This window comes from Budorcas taxicolor, chromosome 23 (assembly GCF_023091745.1).
Source record: "Budorcas taxicolor isolate Tak-1 chromosome 23, Takin1.1, whole genome shotgun sequence".
Classification (NCBI taxonomy): Eukaryota; Metazoa; Chordata; class Mammalia; order Artiodactyla; family Bovidae; genus Budorcas; species Budorcas taxicolor.
In genome coordinates this window covers 14,280,682-14,305,792 of record NC_068932.1, presented here as the reverse complement: position 1 = coordinate 14,305,792, position 25,111 = coordinate 14,280,682, and the positions used below count along the sequence as shown (strand labels likewise).

Below are 25,111 nucleotides of genomic sequence, written 5' to 3'. Positions count from 1 at the left end.
AGATGCTTGTTGCTCTCCATTACTGAGCATAATACCAATTTGCTATTGCATTCTTTAGGTAGATATAGCGGCTCACATGGTAAAGAATCTGCCTACAATGCAGGAAGAACAGGTTCGATTTCTGGGTCAGGAAGATCCTCTGGAGAAGGGAATGGCAACCCACTCCAGTATTCTTGCCTGGAGAACCCCATGGACAGAGGAGCCTGGTGGGCTACAGTACATGGGGTCACAAAGATTTGGACACGACTGAGTAACACTTTCACAGAATTCTTTATTAATTCTCACTGATTTTTTTTGAATCTTCACTTTAAGCCTACTCAAGTAAAAACTATTAAGAATATTAGCTTTTCGACAAGTCACTGAAATAAAGGAATATTCACTGCAGATGGTGACTGCAGCCATGAAGTTAAAAGACACTTACTCCTTGGAAGAGAAGTAATGACCAACCTAGATAGCATATTCAAAAGCAGAGACATTACTTTGCCGACTAAGGTCCGTCTAGTCAAGGCTATGGTTTTTCCTGTGGTCAGGTATGGATGTGAGAGTTGGACTGTGAAGAAGCCTGAGGGCCGAAGAATTGATGCTTTTGAACTATGGTGTTGGAGAAGACTCTTGAGAGTCCCTTGGACTGCAAGGAGATCCAACCAGTCCATTCTGAAGGAGATCAGCCCTGGGATTTCTTTGGAAGGAATGATGCTAAAGCTGAAGCTCCAGTACTTTGGCCACCTCATGCGAAGAGTTGACTCACTGGAAAAGACTCTGATGCTGGGAGGGATTGGGGGCAGGAGGAGAAGAGGACAACAGAGGACGAGATGGCTGGATGGCATCACTGACTCAATGGATGTGAGTCTGAGTGAACTCCGGGAGTTGGTGATGGACAGGGAGGCCTGGCGTGCTGCAATTCATGGGGTCGCAAAGAGTCGGACACGACTGAGCAACTGAACTGAACTGAACTGAACCTGAGCAACAGAGACACTAAAATAAATAAGATCTAAACAACTAGAGAAAAAATGGAAGAGATACTGGTAAAACAGATTTAACAACAAACATAAGGTGAGAACTTTATTTAGTCCCTGATTCAAACATACCAGCTATAAACAGACATTTGGGGGACAATTTAGAAAACACTGATATGGGCTAGAGAACAGATACTATGTAATAGTGTTAATTTTGTTAAGTGTGTTAAACAGTGAAATGTCCTTATTGTTTTTAAAAACATTTAAGTAGTGAGGGATAAAATGCCATTATTTCTAGAGTTTGATTTAAAATAATTCAGCAAATAAAACAGCTTATTATGGAAAAAACATTTATTATGGTTAAATCAAAATGCTGAAAATACAGGATTTTCTTTTCCTATTACCTCTACTTTTATATATATTTGAAGATTTACATAATGAAATGTCAAAAAATATGTAACATCAAATTTATATCAACCTAGCCCTAAATGTCACTAAAATGGGCTTGCCTCGTGGCTTAGATGATTAAGAATCTGCATGCAATGTGGGAGACCTGGGTTCAATCCCTGGGTTGGGAACATCCCCTGGAGAAGGGAATGGCAACCCATTCCAGCATTCTTGTCTGGAGAATTCCATGGACAGAGGAGCCTGGCAGGCTACAGTCCATGGGGTCACAAAAGGTCAGACACAACTGAACAACTAAAACTTTCCATCTACTAAAATATATAAGCCTTCCAACAACGTACTAGTCCAATAAAGAGTCACGGCCTATAAACCAAATAATGTTTCACAAAGATAGCTTTGAAAAAGATACATTTCTCATTAGTAAACTTACCTCCGGTGTAGTGACTCTGAAAATTTAAGGCTGGCATAAATAAATTCTTTAACTTGAATATAAATATGAGGCACTGACTGAGACATGGGCAATTTCTTTGGGAAAGGTTGCTGTTGAAAGAAAAAAGAAGTTGATATTATCTCTGAAATTTTAGAAAAAGATATCCTAAACACCTCAAAAATGTAAAAATTAAATTTACTTCACATCTGAATTAATAGTTAATACCTGCATTTTAAAGTCTACTGTTATATTTCAATGTTATTTTTGAGATTTTAAGGAGAACCAAAATATTTCTGAAGAAAAAAAATGGCAGTTTATCTGTTTCTTAAATCATATTATCAGACTTCTAACAAGCACATAAAGCAGATAACAATACCTCTATGTGTTCTGATGGTAAGTATCCTAGGGAAGATACATAAACGCCTGTTTCTTTGCAGCCATAATACAAGAGTCAAGTTTGTTGTGAAAGTTATGGGCCAGGTTCCTGGCTTAGTGTCATCAAATAATTCTAAGACTCCCTTCATTTGCTTGAATTGATGTCAATTCAAGAAGGTACCCATTTCATTCCATAACTCTTTAGAATACCTTACAGCAGCTTTCTGACCTGTATACCATCACACACCAGAATGCAGCTAATGGTTTACAGTGTGCTTCTTGGTTAAAATGCTTTACCAGCCAACATCCACTAGCAAATTCTCAGCTCTAAAAGGTAAAACTCTTGAGGATTTTTACCAAGAGCCCTCTATTTACACTTCATGAAATCTAACCTGTACTTTTATCTTCACATGCATTGCAACTTAGTTTACATCATTGAAAGTACTTTCACCAAGGTCACCAATGACCTCGTAAATGTTAAATCCATGTGAAATGCCGGGCTGGAGGGAGCACAAGCTGGAATCAAGACTGCCAAGAGATATATCAATAACCTCAGATATGCACATGACACCACTCTTATGGCAGAAGGTGAAGAAGAACAAGCCTCTTGATCAAAGTGAAAGAGGAGAGTGAAAAAGTTAAAACTCAACATTCAGAAAACTAAGATCATGGCATCTGGTCCCATTGCTTCACGGCAAATAGATGGGGAAACAATGGAAACAGTGAGAGACTTTATTTTGGGGGGCTCCAAAATCACTGCAGGTGGCGACTGTATCCATGAAATTAAAAGACGCTTGCTCCTTGGAGGGAAAGCTATGATCAACCTAGACAGCATATTAAAAGGCAGAGACATTACTTTGCCAACAAAGGTCCATCTAGTCAAAGCTATGGTTTTCCAGTGGTCATGTACAGATTTGAACTATAAAGAAGGCTGAGTGCTGAAGAATCGATGCTTTTGAACTGCGGTGTTGGAGAAGACGCTTCAGAGTCCCTTGGACTGTAAGGAGATCCAACCAGGCCATCCTAAAGAAAATCAGTCCTGAATATTCACTGGAAGGACTGATGCTGAAGCTGAAACTCCTAATACTTTGGCCTTGGAAAAGCCCCTGATGCTGGAAAAGATTAAAAGCAGGAGGAGAAGGGGATGACGCAGGATGAGATGGTTGGATGGCATCACCGGCTTGATGGACTTGAGTTTGAGCAAGCTCTGGGAGTTGGTGATGGACAGCAAGGCCTGGCGTGCTGCAGTCCATGGGGTCCCAAAGAGTTGAACATGACTGAGCAAGTGAACTGAACTGAACTGAATGAACTTTTCGTGTTACCTGACTTATCTGAAGAGTCTGACACAATGGGCCTCCTGCTTCTTAAATGACCTTTCCTTCTTTGGTATCTGTGACCTATACTGGTTTTCCTTTTATTTCTCTACCTTCTCTATATCTCCTCCCCTAGGTATGGTTCTATCCTATACCTTCTTTTCTTACCATACGTACTGTCTTTGGATAATCTCACTTACTCATCATGTGAGAGCCAATGTCTCCCAAATCCACAATCTCAGCACAATCTTTCTCCTGAAGGCCAAATGTGTGTATTAAGATACCACTGAACACGTCCATTTAGCTGTAACATTTGAGACATTCTCAACAGATCCCAAAGTGAAATGATCATCCCTTCTTTCTAAATCTGCTACTCTTGTATTTCCTATATTAGTGAATGCTTCCACCATCCAGTGCAGAACCCTGGCTGGCATACTTGCCCCTCTATCTTCATCATCCCAAATAAGCCAATTATAATCAACTCCTCTCATTCTTATCTCCTAAATATCTCAAATCAAATTCCACAGCTATAACTCCCACTCAGGTCACCAATTTCTCTTGCCAAAATTACCACAACAATCCCCAAGCTAGTCTCCCCACCTTACTCTTCTCCTATCCATTCTCCACACATTAGCCACAGAGATCTTTCTAAAACACAAATCTGATAAAGTATTTACTACTTGAAAACTGGTGGTGACTTAATCTAGCTGTCAGAGTAAAAGCTAAACTTCCTAACACTGTATATAAGATCTATTTATAGCCTATTTATAGCTGTTTCTACTTCATTTTTTGATCTTTATCTCTTGCACTTTATTAACCTTGCCACTGATACTTTATACTACAGAATTACAGCTCTTTTTTTCCATTCTACTTCTCCTATCCTTAGCATGGTCAACTTCTGTGACTTGTAATTTCCCATTTATTTTATCTATTCCTTTCTTGGCTACAAGTTCCTTGACAGTAGAGATGGAAAAACTAGCACATGGCACAGTGTCCATTAAATAGTAGGTAAATGATAAATCTATGAATGAACATATGTATTTTTAGGTACCTCCAGCAGAAAGTAGCTTACGAAAAGTTGGTAGTAAAGACATTTTCAGAGAGCAGTCTCTCTCTAAAACCAGTAGGTTCACCCTTTCTAAATGTAGGGACTGAATTAGGAGTACTAAAAAAATCAACTAAAGAGCTGCCATTCTTTAAAATCACTTTATAAACATGGAAGAGATAACTCACTTTCAATTTATGCTTTGCAGAATAATGAACAATATTAACTATTTCAAAGACATTTCAACAAGAATTTATTTTAATGACATTAAAGATAAAATGAATATGCTCTTATTTTAGCCAAAGGGTACTAGTTAAATTAGCACAGCTACCTGCAAAAATACATATTTTTGCATGTATGTTCAGTCTTACTTTTCTCACTTGGTATTTCCACTGAAAATAGTAACTCAAGTTATTTGAAAGATAACTTTATATCTTTTAAAACAATTTTAATTGAAAATTATACTTAGGAAAAAGTAAGTATATACACAAACAACCAAGAGACTACTACAAAATAAGTTATGGGATTTCTAAGTTATCACATTTAAATTTTCCATGTGGAAAGTGCTTTTAGTGATAGTGCTTTTAATGACAAATAATACACAAACCAATGAGTACAATTCCTAACAAATTTAATCCTAAAATACTGTGGGATGTACCCTACAAGCAAAGCCAAATATCCTTTTAACTATGAATCCATTTAGCATAGTTTAGTGTAATTAGTAGAGATATTAGAGATTATTTAATTCAAAATTCTCATTAGACAGATAAGGCACAAATGCCCAAGCAGGGTAAGTCACTCGCCCATAGTAAGCCACAGACAGATCCAGCACATGAATCCAGATCAAATCCAGTGCTATTTTTGCTGTTGTTTAGTCACTAAGCCATGTCCGACTCTTTTGTGGCCCCACGGGCTGCAGCCCGCCAGGCTCCCCTGTCCATTGGATTTCCCAGGCAAGAATCCTGGAGTAGATTGCATTTTCCTTCTCCATAGGATCTTCCTAACCCAGGGAACAGACCTGTGTCTCTTGCATTGGCAGGTGGATTCTTTATCACTGACCCACCAGAGAAGCCTAGTGCTCTCTTTACAGATGCTATATCCTGAACACATTTATTACCAATAACTAAAACTAAACCAAGCCATGAGATAGAGGATATTCTTATAATATTTCCTGACAAGGATCTTTGATTGGGGCTTCAAAAATACAGAAATAGAATAATCAATCTGGTCTTTGGTGTGTATTTAGAATACAATTAGATATATGCAATGGCAGCATTAGCTATAATCTAAAAGCTATGCATTTAATTAACTGGTCCTATATTTAGTGACTATTACACATAACTTGGAATCAGTCTGTTGTCCCATGTCCAGTTCTAACCGTTTCATGGGGTCGCAAAGAGTCGGACACAACTGAGCGACTAAACTGAACACATAATTTGAAGCTGGAGCTCCAATACCCCAGCCACAGGATGCAAAGAACTGACTCACTGGAAAAGACCCTGATACTGGGAAAGACTGCAGGCAGGAGGAGAAGGGGATGACAGAGGATGAGATGCTTGGATGGCATCACTGACTCGAGGGACATGAGTTTGAGCAAGCTCCATGAGCTGGTGAAAGACAGGGAAGCCTGATGTGCTGCAGTCCCTGGGGTCACAAAGAGTCAAACACAACTGAGCAATTGAACTGAACTGACACATAATTTGCTTTGTCTATGTATAAATGAATATAGCATAGAATTTTAATAAAAGTTTATTATATTTACATAAAAATTTACAGTCACAATTCACACAACTCACTGAGAATTCACTCTTGTTCATTATGAAGGGATAAAAATATAGAAAAGAACTAAATTATAAAGTGTTAGAAAAATAACAAAAAAGATTAAGGGAAAACATCAAGAATGAAGAGAACTAAAAACGTGATATTAGCAGGAAATATGATATCCTTTTCTCATAAGATCTGATTCTACCCAGAGATACTGAATCGGTACAAGCATGTGTGTTTTTGTGTGCAAGCACACACACGGGCAATCAGGTGTATTTACAGAATATTCTAATGCTGGAAGAAATTTCAGTATTTCAGCATTTCAGCAAAAGAAATTTCCTTTCTCTATCCTATCTTTTGTTCACATCCTGATTCCAAAACTATCCATTCTTACTTCAGAAAAAAAATCCAGATGACTATTACCTTCATACACCTCTTACTGAACCAAGACAAACTTTTTTGAGTACATTTCTAGAAAAAAAAAGTAAAAGTTAAGATCTTTCACAGTAATGCAAATTTCAAAGAAATTCTCTCTTTCCCGACAATATTCTCTTATTCCTATAATCTACTCAACATGTTTAATTTGGAACCCACCCAACATTAGTAACACCTGCTCTGGGAATCCACCTAACATTTGGGACAACTGCTCCTAGTAGCCCCAGGAAAGTCCCTTCTTAACCTCACCAAAATAACAGTAGTAGTAGTAACATAATCTTTAAAAGTTAACAAAAATATAATTAATTTTCTCAAATAACACAACAATAACAGCAAAAGCCTCAAAAGAAGCTATTCTCACAATGTCAGGTTAATATAATGTATTACTGATTAATTTATTTTGAAGAAAATTCTTGAAGAACAAAGTTGTACCTTTTCAAGGTCTGGATCTTGAAAGGGAAATTTACTTATGATTGCTTTATATTCTTCTTCACTAACAATAGGGATGGGGCTATAATTATCTTCTTCAAAAATGTCCCTGTTAAGAAAGAAGACAGAATTGAAAATTTAATATTAGAAAATACACCAATAGAGTGCTATAGGACAATAAGAAAACCCAATAATTACAAAATAATTTTGTTTGTCAGTTAAGGGTATAAATAGGAAAACAGTGCCTCATCACTCAGAATTCTAGAATCCAGTATCAAATAAGTGTCTCTCAAAATTAATGTGTGATCCTCTTTCTACCTGTTTATTCTACATCCTTCAGTACTTCAATTCCTTAGAACAGTTCCCAAGATGATATAGTCTGAATGAACTAACTACGACTAAAAATGAGATGAAGAGTATCCCAGTCATATTTCTTAACAGGAACAACTCTCAAGTTCTATGTCTTTTGTGTTCTCCTTCCAACTAGATCATAAGCTCCTGGAAGATGAAAACAGTGTCTTCCATTTGTCTGTCTCTCATAACGCTGTACTTAGAAAAGGAGCTTTTACACTTAGTAAGGCAGACACATTTACTACTCACCAAACATCCGTGTGCTTTGCTTGCAAACAGGCAGTCATATGCCCAGTTTCAGCCACTGGACTGTGAACACAAGTTCCATGTGTTGCTTTAAGTCTAAAGCATTTATGAGCTAACTGTGTGATCCTCTGTCCCATGGTGACAGGAGAGACCCCCATGTCGAGAAAGTAGAATCACAAATGGCAAAAGCCTGAGTCATGGACTACTAGACCCACTATAAACTTCTGTGTAAGTGAGAAATAAAATGTCTATGTTTATCCAATGAGATTTTGTGTACTTTTGTTAGTAGCTTAACTCAGCCTGTACTAATATACCTGCTGTCCAACCAACTTCTTTATAATCAATAATTCAGTCTGATTAGTATTTCTTTAGCACCTATTATGTGCTAGTCTCTGGGCTAACTATAATGAAAACTCTCTACCCCCATGAAGATAAAAGCAAGATCTCTGTTCTCAAGCCTAACAGGAGAGAGAGATATGCAAACAGATTATGTTTATAATGATGTTATGCAGACAATAAATGAGGTACAAGTTTCAGATATAGGACAAAGGAAAAAAGCAACTAACTTTAACAGACCAGGTGGGGGATATCTCATGAGAAGTTTTACAGAGAAGCTATGGGCTGTTGTAGGGGTTTTACAGATAAAACGAAACACTTCTAATGAGATTATGGGAGAATAGCATTTCCAAAGGATGGACCATAACATGCAAAAACGTAAAGGATGAAAAAGTACGACTGCGGGGGAGCTGAATAAAACCACAAATATGTAGTATTACTGGAGTATAAAGTATGCAAGGGACATGGTTTAAAATGAGGCTGGGCAGGTGGACAAACTTGAGACCCAGATTTTATCCTATAGGCAATGGAATATCATCTGAGATTTTAGGCAGAGGAATATCATACAAAGAATTTTATATAGTGGAGGAAACAAAGAAAAAGACAATAATGAACAGAGAGAGGCCAGGTAGAAAGACTGAATGATCCAAATAAAGAGTGATGAGGATTTGAATTAAAGCTGTATTTGTGGAGGCAGAAAGGGAGTGGCAGAAATAGTTTTTAAGAAGTGGAATATATGGGACTTACAAACTAAATGAGGATTATGAAGGAAAGTATAATCTTAACAAATCTGTGGCTTCTAGACAAGGAAAATGGACAAATGATATATATCTCACCTCATCACAGACATCTGCAGAGGTAAGGAACACAAGAGAAGGATATGGTTTGGGCAGTAGATAATGAATATCTAATTGATAAATGGCTCTGGCATCTTAATGACAGGCTGGAAATAAGTCATGTACCTGTGGTGCAGCCATTGTGGAAAACAGAATAGAGGTTCCTCAAAATTATTTACCATATAATCCAGCAATTCATCTTCTGGGTATATGCCCAAAAGAACTGAAACAGGGACCCAAACAGATAACTGTTTGTCAGTGTTCACAGTGGCATTATTCATAATTGTCAAAAGGTGAAAACAACCCAAATATCCATAAGTAGAAGAATGGATAAATAAAATATGATACACACAATGGAGTATTATTTAGCCTTAAAAAAGGAACGATATTCTGACGCATACTACACTATGGATAAACCTTGAAGACATTATGCTTAGTGAAATAAACCAGACCAAAAAAAACCAAACAAATTCAGACACAAAACCCAAACAATGTATGAACTACTTATATGAAGTAACTAGAGTAGTCAAATTCAAAGACAAAGTAGAATGGTGATTTCTGGGGACAGACTAGAAGAAAAAGATTGGCAGGTACTGTTTAATTGGTACAGTTTAGGAAGATAAGAAAGTTCTGGAGATGAACAGTAGTGATGATTTCAACAGTGTGAACATACTTAATGTCACTGAACTATACATTCATAAAAGGTTAAAATGGTAAATTTTAAGTTACACATATTTTATCACAATAAAAATATAATTATAAGCAACTTTATTGCTAAATACAAACACAATTACTTTATCATTTGGCAATTTTTTTCTTACATTAAGGTACCATGGCTTAGACTAACCTGAAAACTCCAGCCCATTTCTTAAGCAATGTTTCATTGTATTGATCTCTTATTTCAAATAAAAGGTCAAAAAGTCGATTCACTGGAAAACCATAACCCTAAAACACACACACACAAAGCAGATAAACAAGTAAAATAAATAAAGATATACATTTTTAAAAGTTTAGAATACTAGAGAACTGTTTGAAGCGATCACTATATCAAATTGTATGCCATCTCAACAGTATGAAAAAAAGATATCCTTTTGACATTCTAAGTTGCACCAGTTAAAAAAAAGAGTCTAGAAAGTTTTATGAAGCTGGAATTATTTTTCCATTTCATCTCTCTCTTTTCAGTCTGGATTACATTGTTAACCTTAGAAAGTATTACAAGTCAGAACTGGAGGAAAAGTTCAAGATGACTGATCCACATAACTGCATCTTGGGAAGCAGTCTTTAAATAAGATAGAAGAAAAAAAGAGAATACATTCTGTCTGAAGCACGGTACTTTCCATTCAATGCTGACTTTGTAGTACAGGGGAAAGTTATCAAATAGACAGTCCAAAATTTTATTCCTTTGCAACTCCAAATCCACTGAAATCAAACCCATATTAGGACCAAACACTTCTGCTCACATCAGAGTTGCCCCTCTTCCCCTTCAGGGCTCACCTCCTCGTCTTTGGTCTTGATCCTATCTCCTCCTGCAGGAACTGCTCCATGGATCAGCTACTCACTCTGTTGCATTCTTAACTTCCACTACCTCCTTTCTCTTCACTAAATAAACTTGCTAAATTGCCTCCCATCTTTAAAACAAGAACTAAAGGAAACAAAAAAGCCCTCCTACAATTTCCTGTGCCCTGCAGCTGCCTCCTCTGTCCGTCCCTAGCCAAACCTACTACAATCGAACTCCCACCCCTATTCCTTTGTTGAAACTGCTGTCAATAATATCACAGAATACCTCCTAAATAATTCCATGATCTCTCATTCTTACTTCTGTTTCTTCTGCTTTGAATTCTGTAATACCACTCTCTCTTTGTTCTCCTTTTATCTATGAGTAATCCTTCTGGATTCTTTTTCCTTCTATCTCCATCCTTCAATTTTTTCTTCTAGCTCTCTAGGGCAATTTCAAGTCAACTGACTTCAAACACTGCACTCACTGACTATTCTCAATCTGTATCTCTAGCTAGACCTCTATAGACTCTAAATATTTAATTCTAACAGTTATTAGATATCTCCAGTCCACCAACAAGCACATTAAACTCATACCTTCCTGCTAAACCAAGTGTTCTTCCTACTTCCTATTCCTGTTAATAGTTCTTTCATCAATCCAGTTTATCAGGAAAGAAAACTAAATGTCATCTAAATGCCCCCAAATCAAACATCTGGTCACTCATCAGGTTCTTTTGATTTTACCTCCTTTACAAATTTCATTCAAACCTACCATTTTTCTCCATCATCTACTACCTTTCTTTCCTCAGAAATCTTTCCAGTACCACTGTTTTATTTTAGGTCCTTAACATCCCCTGCCTAGATCACTGTAAAAGCTTTCTAAACTGAAATTCCAATCATCTTTCTCTCTCAACTCACTCTATTGCCAACTCATAAAATTATCATCTAGAAGTGCAAAGCTGATCATACCATTCCCCTAGAAGAGGCTTACAAGACATGCCACAATCTGGCTAAAACTACCTAATCCGTTTCATTATCACTCTCTACCCTTCTTTGCTTACATTTAAACACTACAATTTCTAACACCACCAAGCTGGTCAGCTGACAAATAGTCAGCCATACTATTTGTTGTTGTCATTCAGCTGCCAAGTCATGTCCGACTCTTCGCGACCCTATGGACTGCAGCACGCCAGGCTTCCCTGACCTTCACCATCTCTCAGACTTTGCTCAAGTTCATGTCCATTGAATCAGTGATGTCATCCAACCATCTCATTCCCTGTCGTCCTCTTCTCCTTCTGCCTTCAATCCTTCCCAGCATCAGGGTCTTTTCCAATGAGTCAGCTGTTTGCATCAGGTGGACAAAGTACACCATGCTATACTATGGTGAGACAGTATAGTCAGTTACCTATAACTCACACATGCTATCTGCCTGTCATATGCCGCTGGATCATGGAAAAAGCAAGAGAGTTCCAGAAAAACATCTATTTCTGCCTTACTGACTATGCCAAAGCCTTTGACTGTGTGGATCACAATAAACTGTGGAAAATTTTAAAAGAGATGGGAATAGTAGACCACCTGACCTGTCTCTTGAGAAACCTGTATTCAGGTCAGGAAGCAACAGTTAGAACTGGACATGGAACAACAGACTGGTTTCAGACAGGAAAAGGAGTATGTCAAGGCTGTATATTGTCACCCTGCTTATTTAACTTCTATGCAGAGTACATCATGAGAAATGCTGGACTGGAAGAAACACAAGCTGGAATCAAGATTGCGGGGAGAAATATCAATAACCTCAGATATACAGATGACACCACCCTTATGGCAGAAAGTGAAGAAGAACTCAAAAGCCTCTTGATGAAAGTGAAAGAAGAGAGTGAAAAAGTTGGCTTAAAGCTCAACATTCAGAAAACGAAGATCATGGCATCCGGTCCCATCACTTCATGGCAAATAGATGGGGAAACAGTGGAAACAGTGTCAGACTTTATTTTTTTGGGCTCCAAAATCACTGCAGACGGTGACTGCAGCCATGAAATTAAAAGATGCTTACTCCTTGGAAGAAAAGTTATGACCAACCTAGATAGCATATTCAAAAGCAGAGACATTACTTTGCTAACTAAGGTCCATCTAGTCAAGGCTATGGTTTTTCCTGTGGTCATGTGACAGTTGGACTGTGAAGAAGCCTGAGGGCTGAAGAATTGATGCTTTTGAACTGTGGTGTTGGAGAAGACTCCTGAGAGTCCCTTGGACTGCAAGGAGATCCAACCAGTCCATTCTAAAGGAGATCAGCCCTGGGATTTCTTTGGAAGGACTGATGCTAAAGCTGAAACTCCAGTACTTTGGCCACCTCATGCGAAGAGTTGACTCACTGGAAAAGACTCTGATGCTGGGAGGGATTGGGGGCAGGAGGAGAAGGGGACGACAGAGGATGAGATGGCTGGATGGCATCACGGACTCGACGGACCTGAGTCTGAGTAAACTCCGGGAGTTGATGATGGACAGGGAGGCCTGGCGTGCTGCGATTCATGGGGTGGCAAAGAGTCGGACACGACTGAGCGACTGGACTGAACTGAACTGAACTGAATGCCTCTTCCTTCATATCTACTTGCTGAACTCACATTTCCTTCAAAATCCAGCTCACATTTCAACTTTCTGTATAACCCTTCCCAACTCTTGGAATCAAAGTTATCATTCTATCTTCCAAGAGCCCAAAGTTCTTTCATATATTACTAAATTAGTATGTCTTATTATACATCTTATTTGTTTACAACTAAACTGAATTTCTTAAACCCAAGAATCTTTATGTCCCTACTGTTATACTGATTTATATATATATATATTATCTAGCTGTTAGCACATAGCAGGTACTCAAAAAAGGTTAATGAATGAATCAATAAATGCTTGCTTTTCATTTGCTTAATAGGCAGTAAGCAGAACTATGAACATGCTATGTTGTGTTTTGATTTTTCACTTTATTGTTTAGCTAGCTTTGTTTTAGGTGATGAAATAAAAATTCCCTTGGGGTGGTAAAGTGCCAACTTTTAAAATGAAATATTATGCAATATGCTTTAATTAAAGATTAATTAGAAAAGATCATCCTTAATTCTCTTAACTTTTCAATTAGTAAGTAACTGAAATTTTACAACTTAAAAAGCCAGTATTTATTTAATTCAATGTAAGATCGACCTAATAATCAGCTTGTCAATTTTCAGCAAAATGAAAATACTGCACGATTTCTAAATAAGCAAGAACTAATTTGTTTTCCTCAACTTTATTTCAATGCAGCAAGATTAGAAAGGTATATTTACAAGGGTTTATGCATCCATCAATGTTGCTTTTTTAAAGCCTCTGTAATCTGAATATTGCCTACTACTCTTTGATTCTCTGCAGAGCTCCTTGGAACCATACCAAATACTTAATCTAAAACTGAATCTACAGTTGTACTCAAAATGCCAATTCAAGAAGAGTCTGTATGGTTTTTAAAAGAGAGATAAAGAGTTTACACCAGAGTATAAATCAATGCTGCTACTGATATCAATCAATGTTGGCTTACCTGGTGGCTCAGAGGGTAAAGCGTCTGCCTGCAGTGCGGGAGACCCGCGTTCAATCCCTGTGTCGGGAAGATCCCCTGGAGAAGGAAATGGCAACCCACTCCAGTACTCTTGCCTGAAAAATTTCATGGACAGAGGAGCCTGGTAGGATATAGTCCACGGGGTTGCGAAGAGTCGGACACGACTGAGCAACTTCACTTTGTTATCAAAAACAAAAACCAACTGTGCTAAGTTTTGTACTTTAGTGATGTAGTTGATCTACATTCTGACAGAAATTTCTTTTCATTATGGATCCATAACAAACAATTTGTTGACCTGGGGTCCCCAGATCATATTTTGAGTACCAATGCTTTGAGTCATTAAGGACAGCAAAACTCCAAGTTACTTAAAAATAGGCCCCAAATATTAAGGCAGTCTTTAATAAAACTTACTAAAGTTTTCTCGCAGAGAGGTCAGTATTACAGGTACATTAGTCACAAAATTTATGAAAGAAAAAAAGTCCCAAATTATTCTGGTTTTATAATATAAGCTATACAAACTAATGAAGATGTAAGGCAATAAAATAATTTACTAAAGGAGCTTGTGGTATTTTCTCCTTAGGTTTAAGAATAAAATAGATAACTATTATTCTAGGATGGACTCCTGCGATAAAACAAATAGTTGAGCATTTCCTAAAAGTAAAGGTCACTCAGTTGTATGCAACTCTTTATACAGTCCATGGAATTCTCCAGGCCAGCATACTGGAATGGGTAGCCCTTCCCTTTTCCAGGGGGATCTTCCTAACCCAGGGATCACATTACAGGCAGATTCTTTACCAACTGAGCCACAAGGGAGGCCCCAGCATTTCCTAAAGCACTTTATATGAAGCTCTAGATTGAAAAGATACTCTAAGGGAAAAAAAAGATTTAAGAGTCAGATATGTTGGGAAAATGCTGCATAATCACCTTACCTTTGGAAACGTATGCTATAAACTTGCTTCTAGTAGAAAAATCTTTTACTTTACTCCGCATCTTCTAAACATTTTTGACCATACAACTAGTATCACACTTTGGAAAATGCTGGTCTATATTTCACAAAAAGTTATTCCAGCCATAACAATCCCATTAATTTAAGCATGGTTGAAAACTTATCGACCAATCAAACATCTATCAATCAATCAAATTTATCAAAAATCCCATAAGTTTAAGCATGAAAACTTAATCAATTCTTTATTATCTGTGATCAAAGATGAGGGACAAGTTCAAAACTTGGATATTGATAACCCAAAGACAATGAGTTTTCAGACAATTCAGTTTTAATCTTATTTTAAAAAGAAAAAAACTCCAAAATGCAAAGTAAAGTGATCTGCTTACAGTGATAGCACACTTGAAATTAGGAAGGAAATGAGTACATACAGCTTTTAAACTCGTGTTTATTTTCATATACAGTATCACATTTAAAACTCAAAACAATTCTGGAAACTAGTAATTAATAAATCCACTTTCACAAATGAGGATCTGAAGTTCAGAAAACCTGTCAACATACAATTAGTCAACAGCAAAAGTTGAACATAAACTCGGGTCTTTGTGATTCCACAACTCATGTTCATTATCCTCAGGCAGAACTTTAATATTCTAATTTCTAGTTCAGGGTTTTTTCCATTACACTGCATACTTTTTTAAACTGTAAAAATACTATATCTACTCCAACAGAATGACCAATATTTTAAAAGATGGTAATATTCCCTGATCTCTGTCCAAGCTTCATAATCAGGAAGGCGGTAGTATGAAAAGTTCTGTGTGACAAGAGAATATCAATACATAAGTAAACATTTGATTATTACTAATTTACTACCATTAAGCCACAATACAAGAAATGAGTATGGTCTACACTATATTTTAAATAGTTTTATGTGCTCAGATAGCCATTAACTGAATATCAGATTATCACCCACCTGTAGAGTATCTGCAAATATTACAATGAGATTCTTCAGCTCCAGAACAAGATCAGGATCAGTGCAGTAAGACTGGGAGGATGAAGGGTAAAACACACACAAACATACACACACCAGAGTCACTTGGTTAAAAATTAAGAAATAAAACTTGAAAAATTTTCCTTAAATTTGCTTGACTTACAATAAATTTAAAGTCTTGATTATCAGATTCACAGCTGACTTCTATTCATTAAAAAATTATTAGGGAAAGATCATGACATGACAAACCACTTTAGGTACTATATGAAAAGAAATTTTCCTGAAATTTGCACACACTTACTTTGGTCAAAGCAACGATGCTTGTATTTCCAAAAAAGTCTTTAGATTTTAAATAACTAGTTATTTCAAATTGAAAAAATGGTTTATATTTCTACTTTTCAATTATTTATTTATTCTATTATAAAAGAGATACAATCATTTATATTTTCCTAAGTGACAATTTAAGTATTTTCTTAGTAATCCATCAAAGGAAAATAATTAATTTCAAAAGGATAGTGAAATTCACTCTTGTTCCCTTAATAGTATTTAGTATGATTTTAAATGTGATATATTGCATTTAATATAATATGATTTCATACAGGATGTCATGGAATCAATATTATCAATATTACACATTCATAGCTGGTCTGAATATAAAACCATAATAAAATATATTGTTCTTTATTATATATGACAGAAAAAGTTGTAGTTCACTGGACAAATAGTGTACCCAGAATCTATGTTCCTGATAAGTAAAAATAAAATGCATTTATAATCTAAGTATCACTTAAACTAATAATCTTTCTTCAAAATATTTTCAATCTCTATTCTCAATAATAAAATTTTAAATACTAGATTATAAAATGTTAAGTTTGGGGAGATTTTACTGAAGGCAAACTTCCAAAATTACCTTAAGAAAAAGTCCACACTAAGAAATTATTAATTTCACTAGTCCTTATAACATAATTTTTACTTCCACAAAAGGCATATTATAAAAATATTTTATCATTTTACCTTTCTTCATAAAAAAGTTTTCATTACCTAAAGAGTCACTACTCCAAATGAGTTTAAATTTGACAACTGCATATTATTTTTAGGACATTTATAAGTGTACTACTGCAAATAAGCTATAAACATTGAAGAACAAGTTCTATTGAGTTTTAATGGTGGAGTTTATTTTGGAAACAAAGAATGTGGAATGATAATTAAAAACCCTTTCTTCACGGTGCTTTTCAGTGATCTAATAAAGAGGGCAGTTGAGACTAATGAGAACAGCATAATTCTCCATCTTCTATGATGCTGGACTGAGGGTGTCTTCAGAAGCCCCAGTCAGCTGCAAAATCACAGCTCAAGATTACCACACAAACAAAGGCCTAACATTACTACCTCCAAATCTGACAATTTTCAAAAAAATGTAGAACTAATGAAGGTACAACTTTCTTTTGACACTATCCAATTCCTAAGTTCTTGAAGTAACTGAATTAAAAATTTAGTAACATAAATTATCTAACTTACTGAATGAGCTCTAAGGACAGCAATTATCTTTGAGAGGGCCATGTTCCAAAGTTCATCAGTGTATGCCCTGGTTACTAATCCTTGGGTCACATGTAAAATGTGATCTTCCACCACAAAGAACCTAAAAACAGCAATTGCAAAATAACGAGTTGAAACAAAATTCAAATCTAAATAGAAAATAATCAGTTTTGACATTTAACACAGTATCAAAATAATATTTGTTGCCATATTAGATACATACCCTACAATTTGAGTGAAATATCTTCTATAGCCATCAACTGTTTCATGCTTTAAATGAAAAATAAAAATCAATTTGAAACAATAGATATCAGTAACATAAAAGTAGTTCCAAATCAGTACAACATTTGTTAACAAATATTTATTGAGAGTCTACTATAAAAATATATTTTAAGGCACAAGGGATACATTGGTAAATACCAAAAAAAGTCCTTACCCCTCATGGAATTTGCATTCGAAGAGACAAAATAAGCAAATTAAAAAGTCAGAACCTTCATCTCAGCAGGCTAATTCAATCCACTATCATCTCTCAGTTGGCCTATTACATCATTCTCCTACCTAGCCTTTCAAGCTTTCAGGCTTGTTTCCTCACTCTATTCTCCAGACAGCTCCCAGAACAATAATTTTCAAAATTAATCAAATAAATATACCCTTTGCTAAATACCTTCTAATGATTTTTTATCTGATTCATAATAAAAGTCAAATTCCTCTGAAATGGTCTACAATTTCCTATTGTTCATAATTTTAACAAAGAAAATACTTGATTATTTGAATTTCATGAGAGCTTATACATGAAATATTTCAATTAAGATCAAATATTGTATTTTACTTCATGAAAGTGATCCAAATTTTCAAACATCTGGATTTTTTTCAGGGAGGAGGCTGTTATTACATTTTTGGCTTAAAAATACTACATGACACAAAAGTTGGATATGTCTTGATACCTGCTTCATAACATAGTATGTTGTCACATTTTACAATGTTCAATATGTACTTTTAAAATGTGTTTTCACAGGTGTTGAAACAGAATTCTTTTTTTTTTTTTTTTGGCTGTGGCGGCATGGCTTCTGGGATCTTAGTTCCTCAATCAGGGATCAAACTGAGCCCATGGTAGTGAAAGTGCTGAGTCTTAATCACTGGACCACCAGTCTATTCAGTTCAGTTCAGGTCAGTTGCTCAGTCATGTCCAACTCTTTGCGACCCCATGAACTGCAGCACCTCAGGCCTCTCTGTCCATCACCAACTCCCGGAGTCCACCCAAACCCATGTCCATCAAGTCGGTGATGCCATTCAACCATGTCATCCTCTGTCGCCCCCCTCTCCTCCCGCTCTCAATCTTTCCCAGCATCAGGGTCTTTTCCAATGAGTCAGCTCTTCGTATCAGGTGGCCAAAGTATTGGAGTTTCAGCTTCAACATCAGTCCTTCCAATGAACACCCAGGACTGATCTCCTTTAGGATGGACTAGTTGGATATCCTTGTAGTCCAAGGGACTCTCAAGAGTCTTCTCCAACACCACAGTTCAAAAGCATCAATTCTTCGGTGCTCAGCTTTCTTTATAGTCCAACTCTCACATCCATACATGACCACTGGAAAAACCATAGCCTTGACTAGATGGACCTTTGTTGACAAAGTAATGTCTCTGCTTTTTAACATGCTGTCTAGGTTGGTCATAACTTTTCTTCCAAGGAGTAAGCATCTTTTAATTTCATGGTTGCAATCACCATCTGCAGTGATTTTGGAGCCCCAAAAGATAAAGTCTGACACTGTTTCCACTGTTTCCCCATCTATTTGCCATGAAGTGATGGGATCGGATGCCATGACCTTAGTTTCCTGAATGTTGAGCGTTAAGTCTATTAGATAAGCCTATTATTAAACATGTTCTGTATTCTTACTGTTATTCTAATGGCGTATAAGATACTGAAGCATCCACAATGCTTATGGATTTCTTAATTTACCCTTTTAGTTGCAGCAATTTTGCTTTAAATACTTTGAGTCAATGTTATCAAGTACTTATAGATTCAAATTAACATTTTTTATCAGCTCTAAGATGAATTTTTAATAACTTAAGCTTTTAAAATTATATTTAACTATATAGTTTATATTCTTCTAATCGTTACAGAAATTACATTATGCATACTGAAATAATCAAACTCTAAAATTAATTAATAATTTTATTCTTTCCTGGATAATTCCAAAACAGTTCAGTTTCAATAACTTCCTAATATTTATTCTATTCACCCTAATATTTATGCTATTGTTATTGTGCATTTTAATTCTATCTTGTTTTAAAGATAAGAGTTTATCTGGTTTTAAATTCTAACCATAATACTGTATTAATATTATTTTCTATAGTCAATGCAGGTTTATCCTCATATTTATACTTTCTTTGCTATTCATTTCTTTTAGCATCTTATTTTTTCCATTTGGCATCACTTTCTTTTTGACTACAGTCTTTTCTTTCCTTCTAAGGATGTCTCTATTTCTTACTTCCACTGTATAATCATAAGAGATTTGATTTAGGTCATACCTGAATGGTCTAGTGGTTTTCCCTACTTTCTTCAATTTCAGTCTGAATTTGGCAATAAGGAGTTCACGATCTGAGCCACAGTCAGCTCCTAGTCCTGTTTTTGTTGAGTGTATAGATTATGATTATACAGTGGAAGTGGGAAATAGATTTAAGGGACTAGATCTGATAGATAGAGTGCCTGATGAACTATGGACGGAGGTTTGTGACATTGTACAGGGAAGAGGGATCAAGACCATCCCCATGGAAAAGACATGCAAAAAAGCAAAATGGCTCTCTGGGGAGGCTTTACAGATAGCTGTGAAAAGAAGAGAAGTGAAAAGCAAAGGAGAAAAGGAAAGATATAAGCATCTGAATGCAGAGTTCCAAAGAATAGCAAGAAGAGATAAGAAAGCCTTCCTCAGCAATCAATGCAAAGAAATAGAGGAAAACAGTAGAATGGGGAAGACTAGAGATCTCTTCAAGAAAATTAGAGATACCAAGGGAACATTTCATGCAAAGATGGGCTCAATAAAGGACAGAAATGGTAGGGACCTAACAGAAGCAGAAGATATTAAGAAGAGGTGGCAAGAATACACAGAAGAACTGTACAAAAAAGATCTTCACGACCAAGATAATCACGATGGTGTGATCACTCACCTAGAGCCAGACATCCTGGAATGTGAAGTCAGGTGGGCCTTAGAAAGCATCACTACGAACAAAGCTACTGGAAGTGATGGCATTCCAGTTGAGCTATTTCAAATCCTGGAAGATGATGCTGTGAAAGTGCTGCACTCAATATGCCAGCAAATTTGGAAAACTCAGCAGTGGCCACAGGACTGGAAAAGGTCAGTTTTCATTCCAATCCCAAAGAAAGGCAATGCCAAAGAATGCTCAAACTACTGCACAATTGCACTCATCTCACACACTAGTAAAGTAATGCTCAAAATTCTCAAAGCCAGGCTTCAGCAATATGTGAACCGTGAACTTCCAGATGTTCAAGCTGGTTTTAGAAAAGGCAGAGGAACCAGAGATCAAATTGCCAACATCCGCTGGATCATGGAAAAAGCAAGAGAGTTTCAGAAAAACATCTATTTCTGCCTTATTGACTATGCCAAAGCCTTTGACTGTGTGGATCACAATAAACTGTGGAAAATTCTGAAAGAGATGGGACTACCAGACCACCTGACCTGCCTCTTGAGAAATCTGTATGCAGGTCAGGAAGCAACAATTAGAACTGGACATGGAACAACAGACTGGTTCCAAATAGGAAAAGGAGTACGTCAAGGCTGTATATTGTCACCCTGCTGATTTAACTTCTATGCAGAGTACATCATGAGAAATGCTGGGCTGGAAGAAGCACAAGCTGGATTCAAGATTGCTGGGAGAAGTATCAATAACCTCAGATATACAGATGACACCACCCTTATGGCAGAAAGTGAAGAAGAACTCAAAAGCCTCTTGATGAAAGAAGAGAGTGAAAAAGTTGGCTTAAAGCTCAACATTCAGAAAACGAAGATCATGGCATCCGGTCCCATCACTTCATGGGAAACAGATGGGGAAACACTGGAAACAGTGTCAGACTTTATTTTTTTGGGCTCCAAAATCACTGCAGATGGTGACTGCAACCACAAAATTAAAAGACGCTTACTCCTTGGAAGAAAAGTTATGACCAACCTAGATAGCATATTGAAAAGCAGAGACATTACTTTGCCAACAAAGGTCCATCTAGTCAAGGCTCTGGTTTTCCCAGTGGTCATGTATGGATGTGAGAGTTGGACTGTGAAGAAGGCTGAGTGCCGAAGAATTGATGCTTTTGAACTGTGGTGTTGAAGACTCTTGAGAGTCCCTTGGACTGCAAGGAGATCCAACCAGTCCATTCTGAAGGAAATCAGCCCTGGGATTTCTTTGGAGGGAATGATGCTGAAGCTAAAACTTCAATACTTCGGCCACTTCATGTGAGTTGACTCACTGGAAAAGACTCTGATGCTGGGAGGGATTGGGGGCAGGAGGAGAAGGGGACGACAGAGGATGAGATGGCTGGATGCCATCACTGACTCGATGGACGTGAATCTGAGTGAATTCCGGGAGTTGGTGATGGACAGGGAGGCGTGGCGTGCTGGGATTCATGGGGTCGCAAAGAGTCGGACACTGAGCGACTGAACTGAACTGAAGGGTTTCTCGATAACAAACTCTCCTCCTCTTTGTCTGAGAATGTCTATCTTTGTACTTGTTCCACTGAATAGAGAATCCCAGGTAGACAGTTATTTTCCTTCAGCAATGAAAATACTCCACTGTCCTGTTTATTTGAAAATAACCTCTTCTCTCTGGGTATTTTTAACGTCTTCTCTTATCTTTAAAGTTAAATTTATTGTTATAATTTACATAAAGCAAATTTTACACGTAAGAGTCTAATGAGTTTCGACAAATGTAGACATTTGTGAAACCACACCAAAATCAAGATAGAGAATATTTCTATGTCATACCAAAGTTCCCCTTATGCCCCTTTGTAGTGAATCACTCTGCCCAATCCCTAACCCTTCACCACTGATCCCATTCTATCTTACAGTTCTGCCTTTTCAAAAATGTCATATAACACAAATTATACTATATTAATTTTGTTGTATCTGAATTTTTTCACTTCCAGTAATGCTTTTAAGATTAATCCATGTCAAGAGGATCCTGATAGAGGATCCTGATGTCAAGAGATACACCAAATATGGACTGTGAACCAGGCAAATCAAAATGACTGGCCAAAGGAAATCGAAAAGAAATGCCTGATACAAGTGATTTCAATTGCCATGAGAGAGTGACTCAGGGACCCTCTTTGTGAGCTCACCTGTGTATCTATCCACACATACTATACTCCTTTTCCTCCTAATAAACACTTTACTTGTTTCAAAAAAAAAAAAAGATTTATCCATGTTATTGCATGTATCAGTTCCCTTTCTACTGCTGAGTACATAACATTCCATTATGTAGAGATACAACAATTTGTTTATCTATTCACTACCTCATAGACATTTGGAATGTTTCTAGTTTCTGGCATTTATGAATAAAGTTACTATAAATATTCATATATAAGCCACTATGGGTTCCAAATTCATTGCAGATGGTAACTGCAGCCATGAAATTAAAAGACGCTTACCCCTTGGAAGAAGAGTTATGACCAACCTAGATAGTACATTCAAAAGCAGAGACATTACTTTGCCGACTAAGGTCCGTCTAGTCAAGGCTATGGTTTTTCCCTGTGGTCATGTATGGATGTGAGAGTTGGACAGTGAAGAAGGCTGAGCACCGAAGAATTGATGCTTTTGAACTGTGGTGTTGGAGAAGACTCTTGAGAGTCCCTTGGACTGCAAGGAGATCCAACCAGTCCGTTCTGAAGGAGATCAGCCCTGGAATTTCTTTGGAAGGAATGATGCTAAAGCTGAAACTCCAGTACTTTGGCCACCTCATGCGAAGAGTTGACTCACTGGAAAAGACTCTGATGCTGGGAGGGATTGGGGGCAGGAGGAGAAGGGGACGACAGAGGATGAGATGGCTGGATGGCATCACTGACTCGATGGACGTGAGTCTGAGTGAACTCCGGGAGATGGTGATGAACAGGGAGGCCTGGCGTGCTGTGATTCATGGGGTCTCAAAGAGTCGGACATGACTGAGTGACTGAACTGAACTGAACTGATGTAGATACATTTCCAATTCTTATGGGTAAAAACTTAGGAGTGAGATTCTGGGTCATATGACAAGTGTTTGCTTAACATTATAACAAATTGTCTAACTATTTTCCAAATAGTTTCAATAGGTACAATATTCATACCTATCAGAAGTGTATGAGAGTTCAAGTTGCTCTCTGTGATACTGTCTAGATAATTTCTTCAGGTCAACTAAGAGAATTTATCAACTGTTAAAAGCTGTTCACAATATTTTTCATTTTGGGTAATGTATCTTTACTAGGTGTTCTACTTGATTTTTTTTCAGATTTTTTGGGTAATTCCTTTATAGTTTATGGCTCCCTATTGAGAAGGGCAAGCTTTTCTTTCTTTAAATATAATAAATACTGTTATTTTATATAAAATACTGTTATTTTATATTCTATGCCTAATAATTCAAATATTGAAAGTCTTTCACAATTTATTTCTGTTGTCAATATTTCTAAAGATTCTCACTTGTTCAATAATTAGTTCTGAGTCTGAGTTGTTAATTTTCCTATTGAAACTTTAACTGTGGATAGTCTTTAACTTGGTATGAAGGTTCAGAGAAGATCTGCATTTGCTTCTAGTAGACACCTGGAGATAACATCAAAATGGAACGACTTTAAATTTTCAGCCTGAGATTTTTTTGACGATCCAAGTAGAATGAAATTGGATTGCAAACACATGTTAAGAACTGCTTCTTATGAATTATTAGGAATTTTTTTTCTTTGTTCACTCAGCACCAGGATTTGGGATAGGCAATTTTCTTTAGTATATTTGGCAGAAGGACCTGAGAGGTTTTGCAAGATGGCTTTCTCTCTAGGTCATCCCAATAATGAGCTATAATTCTTTGGAGTCTCAGCCTTGCAAAGGAGAGAATCTCTCATCACCCTCTTTGGGTGACTCTGGGCTTACCCCTCTATACTTCTACATCCTTAAAACTCATGCTTTCCCATTTAGCAGATTCCCCTTAGGGAAAAAGCTACATTTAGTGCTTCACTGGGGCTTTACCCCAGGGTTCAGTGGTAAAGAATCCGCCTGCAATACAGGAGCCACAGGAAACGCAGGTTCAATCCCTGGGTCTGGAAGATCCCCTGGAGGAGGGCATGGTAACTCACTCCAGTATTCTTGCCTGGAGAATCCCATGGACAGAGGAGCCTGGCGGGCTACAGTCCTTAGGGTCGCAAAGAGTCGGACACGACTGAAGTGACTTAGAACCCACGCACAGTGTTTCATTATGCCTGTCTGGATTTGTCTTACGTTCTCCTGTTTTATCTTACATTTAGGTGTACTGGGGTATAAGTTACATCAATAAAGCTCTTTTTCATGTGCTGCTTCTATGAGCTTTCACAAATATTATCTATTCACATACGTATCACCAGTTTCACATTGACTTAGTAGTTTTTTTACATTATGGATTATTTTATTTCATTTTTTTCCTTATTTTTCTACACCAAATATGTCA

At 36.9% G+C, this 25,111-nt stretch overlaps 1 protein-coding gene across 1 annotated transcript in view; it reads right to left on the bottom strand.

Annotated features, from left to right (window-relative positions):
* The window catches only part of EXOC6 (exocyst complex component 6), a 173,408-nt gene that overhangs the window by 95,830 nt on the left and 52,467 nt on the right, over positions 1-25,111 (bottom strand). The window contains exons 10-15 of the mRNA XM_052661217.1: positions 17,671-17,717; positions 17,430-17,550; positions 15,897-15,968; positions 9,769-9,866; positions 7,156-7,261; positions 1,792-1,901 (exon numbers count right to left, since the gene is read on the bottom strand). Coding sequence (XP_052517177.1) covers positions 1,792-1,901; positions 7,156-7,261; positions 9,769-9,866; positions 15,897-15,968; positions 17,430-17,550; positions 17,671-17,717 — 554 coding nt within the window. The remainder of the gene's footprint in view (positions 1-1,791; positions 1,902-7,155; positions 7,262-9,768; positions 9,867-15,896; positions 15,969-17,429; positions 17,551-17,670; positions 17,718-25,111) is intronic.